Here is a 16,078-nt window from a genome sequence, read left to right on the forward strand (position 1 = left end):
TATGTTTTTGTTTTATGCGATGTTTACTTTTTATTTTAAGTTTTTTGAGAGACTATTGTTGGACAGAATTTGGCTTTGATAGGTAACTACATAAGTTTAGACAAAGTAGGCAATGTGGAACGCATAATCGCCTTGAGTAAGTATAGCTTACCCATTGAGTATAACTTGTGCCATAATAGGTATGTGATAATAATATTAATAAAGAACCCGCAGGACACCTTGTGGCGGGGTATCGGGGAGTAGCGACCCCGCGGGAACCGAGTGCTCCCGGGGGAGGCCCCTGTCTTCATCTCCGGCTTGCCTTCACCGGCCGGTCGGAGTGAAGCCTGACGAGGACAGGACCCCCCCACCTCTGGTTTGCCTTAACCGGCCGGCCAGAGTGGAGTCGCGAGAGCTTTTAGCTCGAAGGGTGGAAGCGAAGCGTAAGTGGCGAGTGGGCACGTGATGCTGGACCCTCAGGGAGCGCGTGATCGTCGTTTAAAGTTCAGGGACGCCTCTCCACCCTTAGCTGCTCACGACATGTTGCCCTCTTGTTGCTAAGTTACAGCGACTTTTTAGAGGGCCCATCTGTGAGAGGGCGAGTCACCGTCTGCCAATATATTTTTACAAACTTTGTCGTAGAAAGGCAGACGCCATAGTTCCTATAGATCCAGTAACCTGTCCACATAGCACCCCTTCCATAGTCCAGTTATTTATTTCCATTTTCTGTAATAGTCCTACATCGGCCGCGGACTGCCCAGGGCTGTATCTCTATATAGTGCAGTCATGGGCAGGCTGCGGCTGGTGTCCCATAACACATTAAACACTCTCAAAAGGGCCTCTGCGTGTTGGATCCGATTCCCCACGTAAGCCTTCCAAAAGACCGGGTACCGTCCTTCTGGTGGTACCCGAGTATTATGGAGATGAGAAACTTAATAAAGATAATATTGTAGTCTTAAAAATAAAATGGGTTAGGTATGCGATTCAGTTATGAAAGGAAATTAGGAAAAGTCAATAACCTTTTAGCTTTAAGTTAGTTAACTACTTAGAAATTCTTTTTGCATTTCAGTAACCGTTTTTTTTTGTTTTTCCTGACTCTTACATCTAATAAGCATAATATTAGCATTCTATATTCACTTGGATTATTAACAATTATTAATTTGTTGAATTAACAGCTACTAGGTACGTCATTAGATGGCGCTGAATCGATCCCATTCAGTTGAATCGCATAGCAGATATATACCTAAATAAAAAATAAAAAACGAAGTTAAGATTGTAGAAATAGTTTGGAAAATCCAAAAGTGCACGCCTCATAATCTCATCCTTTACAATAAAATTGATTATTTATAAAGAGTACACTATAAATATAAAAAAGAAATAAAATAAAACAGTTGGAAAAGTAAAGAAAGCGGTACCGTAATAATTGAGCTATTTTTCTTGTGGCCCCACCTAGATGTGAAACTGCGCAGGTTTAAGGGACTGACTACCAACTTATTTTTTTAAACCTTGGCTTATAGTAGAATCGAGTTTATAATGGTGAATTTTGAGTACACTATAAATATAAAAAAAAATAAAGATTATATGTATATAGATATACTAAAATTATGGAGAACAGTCGATATTTTTTTTTGTTTATTTAATAACAATTAAACCACATCGAATCAGACCCTGAAAAATGAAAGGGTTCTATTCCTGAGCATACTCAAGCGTAAGAGAAAAAAAAGACTCGATTAGTAAACTATTTCGGTCGCTATCGTGTTAACAAGAAAATCCTCCGCACATACAGACACACGGACGTCCAAGACAGAACTTTTTTAAACTGTTTTTTAACTAGTTTAAATAACAAAAATGACATCAAAAATATCATGAATGTTAAAAATAGAGTTTTTTCTTAATATGTGTGTGTATGTATTATCTTACAAGTGCAATGTATGATACATAAAGACATTTTAAGTTTGAAAAATCAGATGTTTTGCGCGAAGTGACAGTAGTACCCACCTCAACGCTTCGCTTATGAGGCGTGCAATAGACTCACCGAAATGGGTTAATATGAGTAGGTAGGTATAATAGAAAACGACATTACTGATTATATCTATTTAATAATAAAATGTTATTGGTTAACACATTTTGCATCTAATAATTGTAAGACTCGATCTGGTTGATAACTTCACGAATAGCAGAATTGATGTCTGTGATAGCAGATTGAGCCACATTACGTATTGTTGACTCAACGGTCCACATGATGATACCATTGAAGAGAGTCGTGAAGACTCTGATAACTGGGTTGACAAGCCAATCAGTGAGAACATTTCCACGTAGCGCTACTCGTAGGCGTCTGTAATATTAATATGGATTAATGATAAAAATAAGTTATAAATCTGAAGATTGTAAGGATTTCGCCCTGTAGGTACCTATATGTATTCATTATATTCATTTATATTTTATCTATAGTAAATTAGGAGGTTGATAGTTAATTATCTATTAGGTCCGTTTCAAATCTCTTAATCGTATCAATACAATATCGCTTCATTTTCATCGTGAAGTTGGAGTTAACTGCATTATAGATGTTATTACGAATTCAATTCATAGACAGCATAGGTAGGTAGGTAGGTATATCGTTCGTTTTAGATATGAACATTAAATATTTTCCATAAAATCCAGCCCGTTTTGACCAAGTGGTTTTAGCTTCATCATCGTGTGTATACTTAGCATAATTAAATGGACTTGTACTATATGTATGGAAATGTATTCAGCAGCCTGACCTCGACCTTACTCGTTGAAAGTTGAAAATATTAACTTACCCGACATCCGTTAGCGAGAACTGTTGTAAGTGAATTTCGTCATTATTGAAATCTATTAAGATATCGGCAACTATTCTAAAGCGATCCAATGAACCAACAATTCGTCCCGTGGGACCAATGTTCATGACCTTTACAAGGTAATCATAATTGAACTGGAAACAAAAATTAGGCACCAATTATATAAAGCCATAAATTCTTAAAAAAATCTTTCCGTAAATTTTAGAACGTGTTCACAAAAAAAATTACCGCGAGTTTTTGTTACTTCATAATTTACTTTTTATAAAATGTACGTACATATTAGATAAGTAGGTAAGTAAGTATGTATATGCATTTGCGTCATTTTTTAACAAACACAAAAATTTACCTACATTTTAATTAAAATTATTCTGTCTGTGATCTTATCTTTGAAACAACAACAACTTTAACAGGAAAATCAATGGTTTATGGTTTTGTAAAGACTCATAACTCTCTCCCTTTTTTTTTGTCCTCAAAGCCCTTGCGAGCGCCACTTCTAAATAAGTAGGTATACAAAAGTTTCACCAACATCCCCTATACTACTTTACTTTACTTTACTACCAGTCTTTCTTTTTCACGTAAATCACGTACCTCAAGATCGCTAAATTGAAGCTGGACCTTAACACGCAACATCTTAGCAAAGTAATTTACAAGCTGATCTTCAAATCGAGAGACATTAACGAGACCCGTCATACTTCCATTTTGAAGCTTCAACCATGCGCTATATGTGATGAGTAAGAGTCGCTAAAATTTTAAAATAAACGTTTTAAAGTGAAGATATTCCTTAGAGACATATTTTCACGTTAAAATAATAACTTACCACTTCAAAACCTTCAACAATATCGGGTAGAAACATGGGATCCAAGCCATTTTCTTGCATGAAAGGTACAAGCATAGAGATGGTATTGTCCACGTAATCATTGACTGTTGCCGTTTGACCTAGATTCCATTTTGGACTTACGTCCTTTCCAATAGATGGTGAAATATCATCAAAATACAATTTTGCTCTATAATAGGCATAAAAATAGGTACTTATTTATTTTGCATTAAACAAAACAATATTCGAATCGAGAATAAAAAATATCTCCCTAAATACCTTATATAAAATGCAAATGATGAATTGAATTAATTTATTTCAAAAAATCTAAATACGCCACTTTCTAACTAGTACGTACTGAAATATTAAAAAAAAAATTTGGCTTCAATATAATTATTAATTATGTAACTACCTAGTTAGTATGATGTTAAAAGAAAATCGATCAGTGAAACAGATGTATACCTAATGCATCTGCCCCTACCCCACTATGGGGACATGGGACTTCACTTTATGATGTTAAAAACAATATTTTTGGCAATTTTGTTCTAAATTCTACTCTTCTAAATATTACAAAGTGTATGTCTAGAATACATAATGCTATCGAACAACGCTGTACTCACACATGATTATATTTGGCAACATTGCCTTCGGCGGCAATAAGCAGCACCGCCAAAACCAACGCTGTTGTCTTCGTACCCTTCATGCTTTCAACGCACTTGAATAATGAATTAACTTATTTTTCAATAATAGATTGCTTTATACGAGCCCTTGATTAATGATAAATCTTACACTTTATCAGTTACCACTGGTGCTAATTCAAAACAGGGCTGATTATTAATTGACGATAAAAATCGTAATTATTTGATTTGTATATAAAAATTATCATTAATTAAAACGTTTATCTTAAACACAAACAATTGATGAACTAGATAGTCAAATATCCTTCAATCGTTTGATAAGAGAATTATGTGAAATAGGTACCTATTACCTTAATAATGATACCTCGAGTCGTTTTGTAATTAAATAATAAAAACAACAGATTTGATAAAACACATTAAACACAAAAGCTAATTTTTTTTTTCAATGAACGTAATTTTTTTGTTCCTTCGTTCTTTATTCGATATTTTCAGATCTTTTGGCGCTATATTAAACGTGTTTCTCTTAGCTCTATGACATTAGGTACATATCTACCTACTTATCCTTCACAAAGTTCGTATGTAACGTATATTGCTGACCTTATGGTGCCATAAGACTCCGCAATAGTAAAAATGGCAATAAATAGATTTTAATTCGTACAGATGTATAGGGGTGGATACCCTTTAATATGTTAAGTCGTTTCTGTATTTATAGATAATTTCAGCATAGAATGGGAATGGTAAAAGATAAGGATATAAATGAAATGCACACATGATATGTCATAAAAATAATGTATTTCACCATAGCCCATTCATATGTCCTTAGCATAAATATAGTACTTACATAAATAATAATCATAACAGTTGTTATTTACAAAATTGGAATATAAATTTAATCGATGTACAAACAGATATCATTGCGATTTTTAAACATAATGAATCTTAGTCAACATTAAATAGGTATCAAAATTGTGCAAAAACAAAAGTAAAATAGACACACTACCCACTTATCTTCTAGAAAAATATAAAACTAATAACAGCATTGCTTCTTTATATTTCTTATAACTATACGAAACTCAAAAAAAAAGGTGAATTAAATTCCTATTGCCTACTTATCAATATGATAAGCATAGTAAGCCCGTCTAAAGAAAATTATACTTTAGAGATTCGCATTTGTATTTAGCATTTTTAAATAGAAAATTCATAATAAGAATAAATAAAACCCGACTACCCGTTAAATTATACTCTAATTCACTGAAAATAACCTACTATTTCGATTTTTTGGGTTCACCAGACAGCATCCTTTTCCTTTGTTTCAACATGTGTCCGAAGAGAACAGGGAATAACGGAATATAGGACAGCATGTAAATAACCAGGAAGTAATAATAGTTGAATATAAAGTTCCATGTGTTGGGCATAGACATGGTAAAGATTTGCTTCTCTACGACTTCGTCAAGCGTGTGATACCAGCATAGCAACTCTCCTGTTATACCAATTGGATACAGAAACAGGAAGGTTGAGTACCTGTGGAAAAAATAATAATTTTTATAATTAAAATTTTAAATGTTTCCGAAGGTTTTGCACTGATTTTATGTATAAAACTGAAAATAAAATGTAAGTATATGAACTTATACAGGCACATACAGGTGCGGTAACCGACTGACGCCTTAATTACATCGATAACGAAAATAAATGTCGTTTTGTGAAAGATATTTTTACTAATTGTATCCTTTTGCTGGCGGCTCCGTGCTCCGTCCGATAACGAGAAATTATCTATTTTAAATAATTAGAGATTTAAATTTCTAGCCAACTTCATCTTCAAAATTCATGCATTATTTGTTCATGTTGACATCCCATTTTTACGCTATAGATAATTTCAATCAATGAAATTTTATTTTGTACGTTCATATTTTTGGCCTTACTTATTAAATCAATTAAAAACTAACGTATCTTTAGTAGTACGTAGATATTTATAAATTACTATTATTTAATGAGTTTTTACTAATCCATTGTCTCAAAAACCTATTAAATATGAAATATAGTAGGTATATACCTTATTAGCTTTCCGCAAGTGGCTTCGTCCGCTTTGACAAAAAAAACCTAATAAGATATATACCTAGTACTAAAACCTTCCTGTTGAATCATTATCTATTAAAAAAAACGTCAAAACTTGTCGCATAGGTATTTTAAAGCGACTTTGTTTTATACTACATAATATTATTTCGTGATAGTGGAGTAATTAAATCCCAAACTTAGTTCCATAGCTTACCTTAAAAACAGTAGATTTTCAGGCACCGCTTTCATAATATTCAATGCATAGTATGAGTATCTGACTATTTCGGTGATAGACCAAGCAAAGACGCATACTGGTAGTCCAGGGCTAACCGTGGGTCCATGTGCTATCATAAATCCACCACACACCAGGAAAACCCTGGAGAACACTTGCATGAGAACCAAGAATACCCCTGACGGTACCAAGCCAACGGCTGCATGGAGGATCTGAAAATAAATACTGTATTACCATCTGGGTTTAAATATAATTTGAAACTTTATAGAAGTAGTTTGAAGGGCCCATCTTCTTGTATCTTATATTGAGGAGTTATGAAAAGTGCCATTATTATCAGTAAGTGATTTCAAAACAAATAATCAATACTATCATATAGGTAATGTAGTTATGAGCATAGCAATAAGGAAGTTAACATAGTTATCATCAAACATGAACTTTGCATCTGTACTACTTACTACATATTAAGTACTGAACTTAATTATCTATTTAATGACTCCACATAAAAATTTTTTAGAAGGAATTGAAATTTATTCATCCATATGATTAACCTTGCTATGACCCTCACTGTTTTTTATAAACATACAGATATGGCAGTCCTAACTAGGGCATGCTATGCTTCAATTTACATTCTAAGTGTGGCAGACTAGCATATTTTTTTATAATATCTGTGCATGATCACATAGGTAACAATTGAGAAATGTATACTTTTTGAAAAAAATATGTCATATTATATAGGTAGGGCATTGACTTTCTCAGCAGTCAAAAAATCTGCTAATTAATAAATAAGGTAATAGAATTATAAACTTATAAAGAAAAGAAAAAATTCGATCACGAGGCGGGACTCGAACCCATCCTTTCGCGCCATTCCGGGGCGGATTCTGACCAACTCCCAAGTCCGGCCTCGTAATCGAATTTTTTCTAATATTTATTAAACATTTGAATTCCATAAAACCAAAAATATCAATTTCAGTAAAAGAATTATTAAATAAAGTGCATACTTCTAAAACTGCAGCATTTTGAAATATGTACACTGTCCATTTAATTTCTTCCCAAAAAGTGTCCAAGGTTCCACGGTTCAGGAAGTGGACAAGAGTTTGCCATAACATGTATGACCATCTGTAACAACAGAAAATATTAACCATACCATAGTAGGTACAAGATAAACATTTTCTACATAGCTTTTTATATCCTAAAAAAACATGTTTTGATGACCATAGTACAAAAAAATGTTTAAAAAACTTTAGCCTTTTTGGTTCCTTTACAGCATGTATATGTATAATAATTATAACTAATAACAACAAGGTCATACAAAGGTTGGTTGGTTAACTGCATATTAATTAGATAAATATATGATTTATTTTTTTTATAAATCAAGCAAGCAATATCACATATTACCTGTTACTGTGAGAATTTATTTAACAGGTAAAATGAATATTTATCTAGAGTTCTTTTTGATTTATTTTTATTTTTAAGTTGCATATTTTATTATTAATTAAAAACTAATTTTACAACATTTTTGTAAACACTGAACATTTTGTACATATTTGAATAGAATATTAAAATTTTATAGAACAAAATTTAGAAAAATTATGATTCTTTTGAATTTTTTTAAAGGAAAGCATAATACATAAAATATATCCCATATGCGGTTGGCCAAATACACCCTAGTGGGCCTAGTGGATTAAAAAGAAATATAACATGTTTACAATTGAACATAATACCTATCTAAGTTTTAAATCAAACAAAATTTTTATTTATTTAATCACTTGTTATGTTCATGATATCAATAGATGAATAATCTTATCACTTCAGTGATTTAATTATGATAATTTATTAAATTTATGGCGTTCAATTTTTCAGTTAGTTACTCAAAATAGAGTACCCCACACGCTACATAATCTTGTTAAAATAAATACCTCAATTATACATAAAAAAAAATTAATCACCCTAAAGTTTGCACACTGTTATAGGCGATAAGATACAGTTTTCCAACAGCTGATAATTCTGTGTTTTTTGGCTTTTTTAAAGTTTTGGACGACATACTTAATATAAAGTCTACAAACTATATCATATAATAAAATCGTAAATCTAGCAATAAATAAAGCTATAATTTTCAATATACGCTACGTGTACGTAATGTGCAGTTTCACCGTATCACGTCTGCGTCATCACCATAGAGTAATATAATATATACTGGTCATCAACTCATCACTCATCACAATTCACAACTTGTTATTTACTGGTAGTAGCCTACTCACGATTCAATTTCAGTAACAATCTGTTGACACAATCTGCAGTGAGCTGACAGATTGTGTCGTGAATAGTATAGTTGAGGGCACGTTGGGGGCGTAAAAGGCCCTACTCACGGTTCAACACAACCAACAATCTGCTGAAACAATTTGTTGCAGTCGCGATTGAGCGTTCTCTACTCACGATTCATCCAACCCTCAGAGCGTTTTCACATTGTCCGGTCCGATATCGGATATCGGGCGCCGATAGCCGATATCCGATATCGGAGGCTAAGTAAAATGTATGATTTAGGTACCTGTCTTTCACATTGTCCGGTCCGATATCGGATATCGGAGCCAACACCGATATTCCCGTGAACTATCGGACGATAATGTTCAGTGTTACCAACTCAATTTTCGAAAAGATAGTATACCAACAGCAAAAAAAGCACTAGTTTGTGTATTTTCAGTCATTTCTAGGCGCTGAATGTAAAAAAAAAATCCTTTCATTTACTTTAAACCTTTTTATTAAGAAAACATTCATTTAAGTATTTAAAGGCTTTAAAAATACTATTTTTACGGGAGCTATTTTAATACCGTCCTATAATATACGGCAATTGGCTGAACTGAAGTAAACAAAAATATCTATATCTTTTTTTACGTCTCAAATATAATAAATACAACAAATAAAGTTTTTTATTATAGTTTGCCATGATGACCAGTGTTGCTAGACCTTATGATTTTTCGGGTGATCTACTGATTTTTCAAATAGGTACTAGCTTGGAAAGAAAGGGGTAGTTATAATATTTGTTAAATACTACCCAGAATATTTTAAGAAAGGAAAAGTAAATTTGCATATTATGTTAACGAGGTATCAAAATATACTGCACTTTCCAACATGTACAATAAATCAACAAAAATAGTATGACATATTTTAGAAGAAACTGACGAAATAGTTAATGGAGAAACAATTTTATGACATTCAAGAATTTATTACATTGCGGAATCTGTGACAACGAAGAATTAGTTTAGTTTAATTTATTTCGTTAAATATTTGCACACCCAGATAATAGGTAGAATGATGTACATTCTACCTATTATTTATAGGTATAATATATATATATTATTATTAGCACTATAAAATTGTAATAACAGCACCTACATTTGTAAATGTAATTTGAATTTATATTTGCCAGTTTCGTCGCTTTAATACTGAGTTGAATTTTATTTTATTTTATTTGTTTATGAACATAACAGTCGTAACTACATGATTTAATATAAAAAAGTTCTAAAATTCACTACGACCACACAACATGTTTAAAATAATGGTACGCGATTATTATCATTCTTCTTGTCGTTCTTAATAGGTAATCTATTTTGTATTATATATCTTTATCGCTTTATATATTTATTAACATATTTTTATGGCCTTTATTTATTCCTTCCTATACCTACTATTGTGAATATAATATATTGTATTTCTCGATAATCTCATAGTTACATATTAATAATTATATTCTTACTTATTATATTTATGCTCTGCCCTATTCCTCTCCTCAAACTAACTTCCTTCCGTACGTCTGGTTGTCTGGAAGAAATCGCTAATTAGCGATAAGACCGCCATTTGTTTAAATTTATAATTAGATTAAGTTCCTAGTTAAGTTAAGTCAGAGCAATAAAGTATGAATAAATAAATAAATAAATAAATAAACATGTTCTATTATTAAAAAAAGAAAAACAGCATATAAAAAAAACAAGCCTCACAATGAAATTGAATATTGAAACTAGATTCTGACTCTGCAGAGGGTACAAATCCAAACTCCGCAGTCAGCAGATTAAACCGGTTTGAAAAACATAGTTTATTTACTACTATTTATTTTATTTAAAATAAAGTTTATTTTTTGTAACATAAATGCATCCACTGTTTTTTTTAATTCTCCATATATCTACTTTTCCAGTTTCTGGCAACACTCATGATATCGGGACGATATTATCGGATAATGTGAAAGGGCAAATTGTGTCCGATATCGGATATCGGCTATCGGCTTCCGATATCCGATATCGGACCGGACAATGTGAAAACGCTCTCAATCTGATGAGTGATGACACAATTTCATTCCGCGATTGCTTGCCACAACGTGTGCATTACTTGCTCTGTGGTGTGCACGTCACGTTGATGCTAAACCTCAACGCAATAATACGCATTATTAATGGATATACAATTTATGAAATATAAGATAATTATCTTTGTAAAGCTTGTATTTTTTCCAATTTTATTGATAGATTTCAAGGGCTATAAAGTATAAACGGCTATAAAATATAAACATCTTCCTCAAAATCTCAAATATGTAAAAATGTCTTTCCCGCGTTTATCTCAAAACCGCCATTTTGCGCGTGATTCGATGTATTTCAGTAAAGTTGCATAATATAGTAAATTATTTTTTGAAAAATAAGGTCATAAAGAAGTTTCACTTCTTACGTGTGTTCACTAGTACACTAGTACACGCACACATTTTTTTTATAATAATTTAATTGCCATCAAATATCATTAATATTTTAGTCTGTCAACTTTAGAGCGTTTTCACATTGTCCGGTCCGATATCGGATATCGGAAGCCGATAGCCGATATCCGATATCGGACACAATTTGCCCTTTCACATTATCCGATAATATCGTCCCGATATCATGAGTGTTGCCAGAAACTGGAAAAGTAGATATATGGAGAATTAAAAAAAACAGTGGATGCATTTATGTTACAAAAAATAAACTTTATTTTAAATAAAATAAATAGTAATAAATAAACTATGTTTTTCAAACCGGTTTAATCTGCTGACTGCGGAATTTGGATTTGTACCCTCTGCAGAGTCAGAATCTAGTTTCAATATTCAATTTCATTGTGAGGCTTGTTTTTTTATATGCTGTTTTTCTTTTTTTAATAATAGAACATGTTGTGTGGTCGTAATGAATTTTAGAACTTTTTTATATTAAATCATGTACGACTGTTATGTTCTTATACAAATAAAATAAAATAAAATTCAACTCAGTATTAAAGCGACGAAACTGGCAAATATAAATTCAAATTACATTTACAAATGTACGTGCTGTTATCTACCACAGAACAGTAAATTATCTACGTAGTACCACAGACTAATAATAATATAGCCATACGAGCCATGACAACCAAAATAGTAAACAAGCCAAACAAGCTCAAAAGTCGCCGCGCGTTCTTGACAAAATGTAAGGTCGCCGCATTCTAATTCTGAAATTTTAGAGAAAACTAAACAAAATTGCCGTATTGTAAATTTTCTTTTCAATAAAAAAGGTTTGATTTAAAAAAAATCAACTGATAGATCGTAGTTGTACATACAGTAAAAATAACTACAAAAAAGAAACCGACTTCAAAAACAGCTGGAAAAGTAAAATATAAAAAAAAATTGATATTATTAATTACTTAATATTATTTAGATGTGCTATTTATTATACAGGTTTGATATCGGCGCTAAAACAAAGCACTAAATCTGTGACTCAATGACAACAATACAATTAACAGCTTACAGCACAACAGTAGTCCAAGTAGGAGGAGGAGCGGGCCAGAATTAGTAAATAAAGATAAAAGACACTAATATTTCGAAGATACGGTTGAATTTAAGAACGCAATATATTTTTGTTTACTTCAGTTCAGCCAATTGCCGTATATTATAGGACGGTATTAAAATAGCTCCCGTAAAAATAGTATTTTTAATGCCTTTAAATACTTAAATGAATGTTTTCTTAATAAAAAGGTTTAAAGTAAATGAAAGGATTTTTTTTTACATTTAGCGCCTAGAAATGACTGAAAATACACAAACTAGTGCTTTTTTGCTGTTGGTATACTACCTTTTCGAAAATTGAGTTGGTAACACTGAACATTATCGTCCGATAGTTCACGGGAATATCGGTGTTGGCTCCGATATCCGATATCGGACCGGACAATGTGAAAGACAGGTACCTAAATCTACATTTTACTTAGCCTCCGATATCGGATATCGGCTATCGGCGCCCGATATCCGATATCGGACCGGACAATGTGAAAACGCTCTAAGTGTCATAATTTGTCATCCATCGCACAGATAGCACTATTTACAAAAATCGATGTAAACTGTGTAATTCTTATAATCGATTTATTAAAAATCGATTTTTACCATTAATAAAATCGATTATAAAAAATCGAAAATGGAAAAAAAATAATCGATTAAAGTAATAATCGATTATTTATTCACTTCCCTAATTTGAGGAAGATGTTTATATTTTATAGCCGTTTATACTTTATAGCCCTTGAAATCTATCAATAAAATTGGAAAAAATACAAGCTTTACAAAGATAATTTATCTTATATTTCATAAATTAGTATATCCATTAATAATGCGTATTATTGCGTTGAGGTTTAGCGGCCAGGCATCAATGTGACGTGCACACGTTGTGGCAAGCAATCGCGGAATGAAATTGTGTCATCAGATTAAGGGTTGGATGAATCGTGAGTAGAGAACGCTCAATCGCGACTGCAACAAATTGTTTCAGCAGATTGTTGGTTGTGTTGAACCGTGAGTAGGGCCTTTTAGATTTGTAAATTTGGAAATTTGTAAATACTGGCAAACTTTGCCACTGCCCGCTGTGCTGCCCGCTGACCGCTGCCGTAACTGGCAACACAGAATCTAAACTTCTTTTTCGTTTACGCTTCGTGTCGATCGGGTAGGTTTGATGGTTAAAATTAAAATTTATTATACGCAATAAGATTCGGTCGAACTTTATTTAATTGGAGATTTGTTATAATACTTTGTTTTCATTTTACAGTGTGATCCAAACGAACCATCAAAATGGTCGCGGCTAAGAAACAAGTGAGTATGAGCACGTGTTTCAATACTTTGGTCCGGACCCTTGGCATGGTTATTATTACAATTCTGAGGATAATCTCCTAAAATGTGGTCCCAGATTGATGGCTACTCGATAGGCTCGCTTATTTTTAATATGGGAGGTTGAGATTGTAGCCGACAGTTTACTGCTAAGAGGTTATTTTTTTCCAAGTTCCAATTCTGCCATTTTTACACTTGTTTCTTTGTTTCAGAAAAAGACCATTGAGTCTATCAACTCAAGGCTGGCGCTAGTAATGAAATCTGGCAAATACTGCTTGGGTTACAAACAGACACTGAAGACACTGCGACAGGGCAAGGCTAAACTAGTCATCATTGCCAAGAATGCTCCTCCCCTAAGGTGAGACTACTGAGAAGTAGAGTTCCCCAAATTGCTTTAATTAAAGGAAAGCATATGGAGTCTCCGGACTAAGAAGTATGGTTTCCCCTTTTATTCTCATCAATTGATTTACTTAATTCTTTGAAAGTAAAATGTAAAGTCGATTAAACTGGGAACCCTATGGAGTAGTCTTTGGAGTGATCCATGTGCTTTTCTAGAGAGGTAAGGCTAAAAACTTTTCATTTATAGTCGAAGTAGATATAAATGTAATGTTGTGTGTAAGCATATTTGATACATTATCTTATTTATACATACTATGATCACTTAACCCATTGAGCCCCAAGCGGTCCCAGACACAATAGATTTTCTATTGTGTCTGTGGTGCCGGGGCCTGAGTTATTAACTATTTTATCTCATTTATTTACACTTATTCTCTGATTCATTTTCCTCTTGTTTGTCTGAAAACTGAAAAATTCTAATAACTTACCACAATACAAGTCAACGTAGTAACTCGGGCCCTGGAACCACAGACACAATAGGCGGGCCACTTGGGGCTCAATGGGTGAATCAAACAATTATCATGTCATCCTTTTATACACTGTCAATGTGTATGTAGCATTGAAAAATATTCTCAATTTTGAAACAATAAGAGTATGTAGTAGTAGTAGTAGTAGTAAAAAAGGGGTAAACATTTTTAAACGTTATTTATTATTGCAGGAAATCAGAAATTGAGTACTACGCTCTGTTGGCCAAGACCGGAGTCCACCACTACAGTGGAAACAACATTGAGCTGGGCACAGCTTGCGGAAAGTACTACCGCGTGTGCACACTCGCCATCACAGACCCTGGTGACTCTGACATCATCACCACATTGCCTGAGGCAACCGTTTAATAAATAAGTTTAAATTAATATGTGTTTTATTTGCCTTCTTCTGCACATGTCACAAAGTGAATATATAAAATTCCAATAATATTGTAATGTTATGCTTGTGTTATTCTGAGTCTTCAGATACAGACAAAATTTCATTGTAATTGGTTCAGTAGCATTTGCGTGAAAGAGTAACAAACATCAATACACACTCACAAAATATTAGTAGGATTCTCCCTTGTAATATTGTAGGATTACAAATTTCAAGAGATCAGATATGTAATAAATTAATTTACTAGTGAGTTAACAATGGTACAATTTCTATGTTTCGTCCGAAACAAAAAACAATTCCAGATATTTTTACAGATAAATAAGGAACCCTAGTCCGGTTCTTACTTACCTACCTACTGTGTTGTCCCGTGATTAAGGTCTATATTCCTTAACAAAAAAAAATGGTCGCTGTATGTAAAATGTAAATGAACACGTGCTCGACTGGAACGCAAGCTAAATTAAATAGTTTATCTGAGTACATACCTACATAATTCTTTGAAAACAATTGCGAAGAAAAGCTTCTGTAGCTAGGCTACTAGTTATTACTCTGTGCTCCAAGTGGCATTCCAATTTCCATCTTCAGTAAATGTAGGTACACAAAGTAGGTATTTCGAACATAGTTTCTATGCATGACACTGTTTTAGATATTGACTAGCTTACCGCCCACGGCTTCGCCCGCTTTGTCTAAAACCTAATAAATTATATACTAGGTACTAGAGGTCCGCCCCGGCTTCGCCCGTGGTTCATATTTCGCGATAAAAGGTAGCCTATGTCCTTTTTCGGGTATCAAAATATCTCCATACCAAATTTCATGCAAATTGGTTCATTAGTTTAGGCGTGATTGAGTAACAGACAGAGTTACTTTCGCATTTATAATATTAGTATGGATAATCTTCCTCTTCAATCACTCTATCTATTAAAAAGAACCGCATCAAAATCCGTTGCATAATAATTTTAAAGATTTAAGCATACAAAGGGACAGAGAAAGCGACTTTGTTTTATACTATGTAGTGATATGTAATTTGACTTTCATAATAAATGCGGTCTACTTTTTGCGGGTAATAAATAATAATTAAATTTGAATTATCATTTAACAATCGTGGTGAATCTCTCAAGGCACTAGCCCAGAAAACGCTTGAATTAATCAGCAATATCAGAGGGTCTTGAAAAA

The 16,078-nt window shown here is 32.9% G+C and overlaps 3 protein-coding genes across 3 annotated transcripts; 1 reads left to right on the forward strand and 2 right to left on the reverse strand.

Moving 5' to 3' along the window:
* Positions 1-2,067: 2,067 nt before the first annotated feature.
* On the reverse strand, positions 2,068-4,558 carry LOC123704146. The gene is made up of 5 exons (XM_045652445.1): positions 4,233-4,558; positions 3,616-3,802; positions 3,387-3,539; positions 2,781-2,932; positions 2,068-2,314 (listed from the first exon to the last, which is right to left on the reverse strand). The coding sequence occupies exons 1-5, from the start codon at positions 4,313-4,315 to the stop codon at positions 2,113-2,115; spliced, it is 777 nt and encodes a 258-aa protein (XP_045508401.1). The 5' UTR covers positions 4,316-4,558; the 3' UTR covers positions 2,068-2,112.
* A 462-nt stretch (positions 4,559-5,020) lies between these two features.
* On the reverse strand, positions 5,021-8,753 carry LOC123704163 (very-long-chain (3R)-3-hydroxyacyl-CoA dehydratase hpo-8). The gene is made up of 4 exons (XM_045652468.1): positions 8,481-8,753; positions 7,533-7,650; positions 6,517-6,746; positions 5,021-5,771 (listed from the first exon to the last, which is right to left on the reverse strand). The coding sequence occupies exons 1-4, from the start codon at positions 8,573-8,575 to the stop codon at positions 5,516-5,518; spliced, it is 699 nt and encodes a 232-aa protein (XP_045508424.1). The 5' UTR covers positions 8,576-8,753; the 3' UTR covers positions 5,021-5,515.
* A 4,662-nt stretch (positions 8,754-13,415) lies between these two features.
* On the forward strand, positions 13,416-14,898 carry LOC123704209 (60S ribosomal protein L30). The gene is made up of 4 exons (XM_045652528.1): positions 13,416-13,490; positions 13,593-13,636; positions 13,864-14,009; positions 14,706-14,898. The coding sequence occupies exons 2-4, from the start codon at positions 13,616-13,618 to the stop codon at positions 14,878-14,880; spliced, it is 342 nt and encodes a 113-aa protein (XP_045508484.1). The 5' UTR covers positions 13,416-13,490; positions 13,593-13,615; the 3' UTR covers positions 14,881-14,898.
* The last annotated feature ends 1,180 nt before the right edge of the window (positions 14,899-16,078 follow it).

Source organism: Colias croceus, chromosome 2, assembly GCF_905220415.1.
Source record: "Colias croceus chromosome 2, ilColCroc2.1".
Taxonomy (NCBI): Eukaryota; Metazoa; Arthropoda; class Insecta; order Lepidoptera; family Pieridae; genus Colias; species Colias croceus.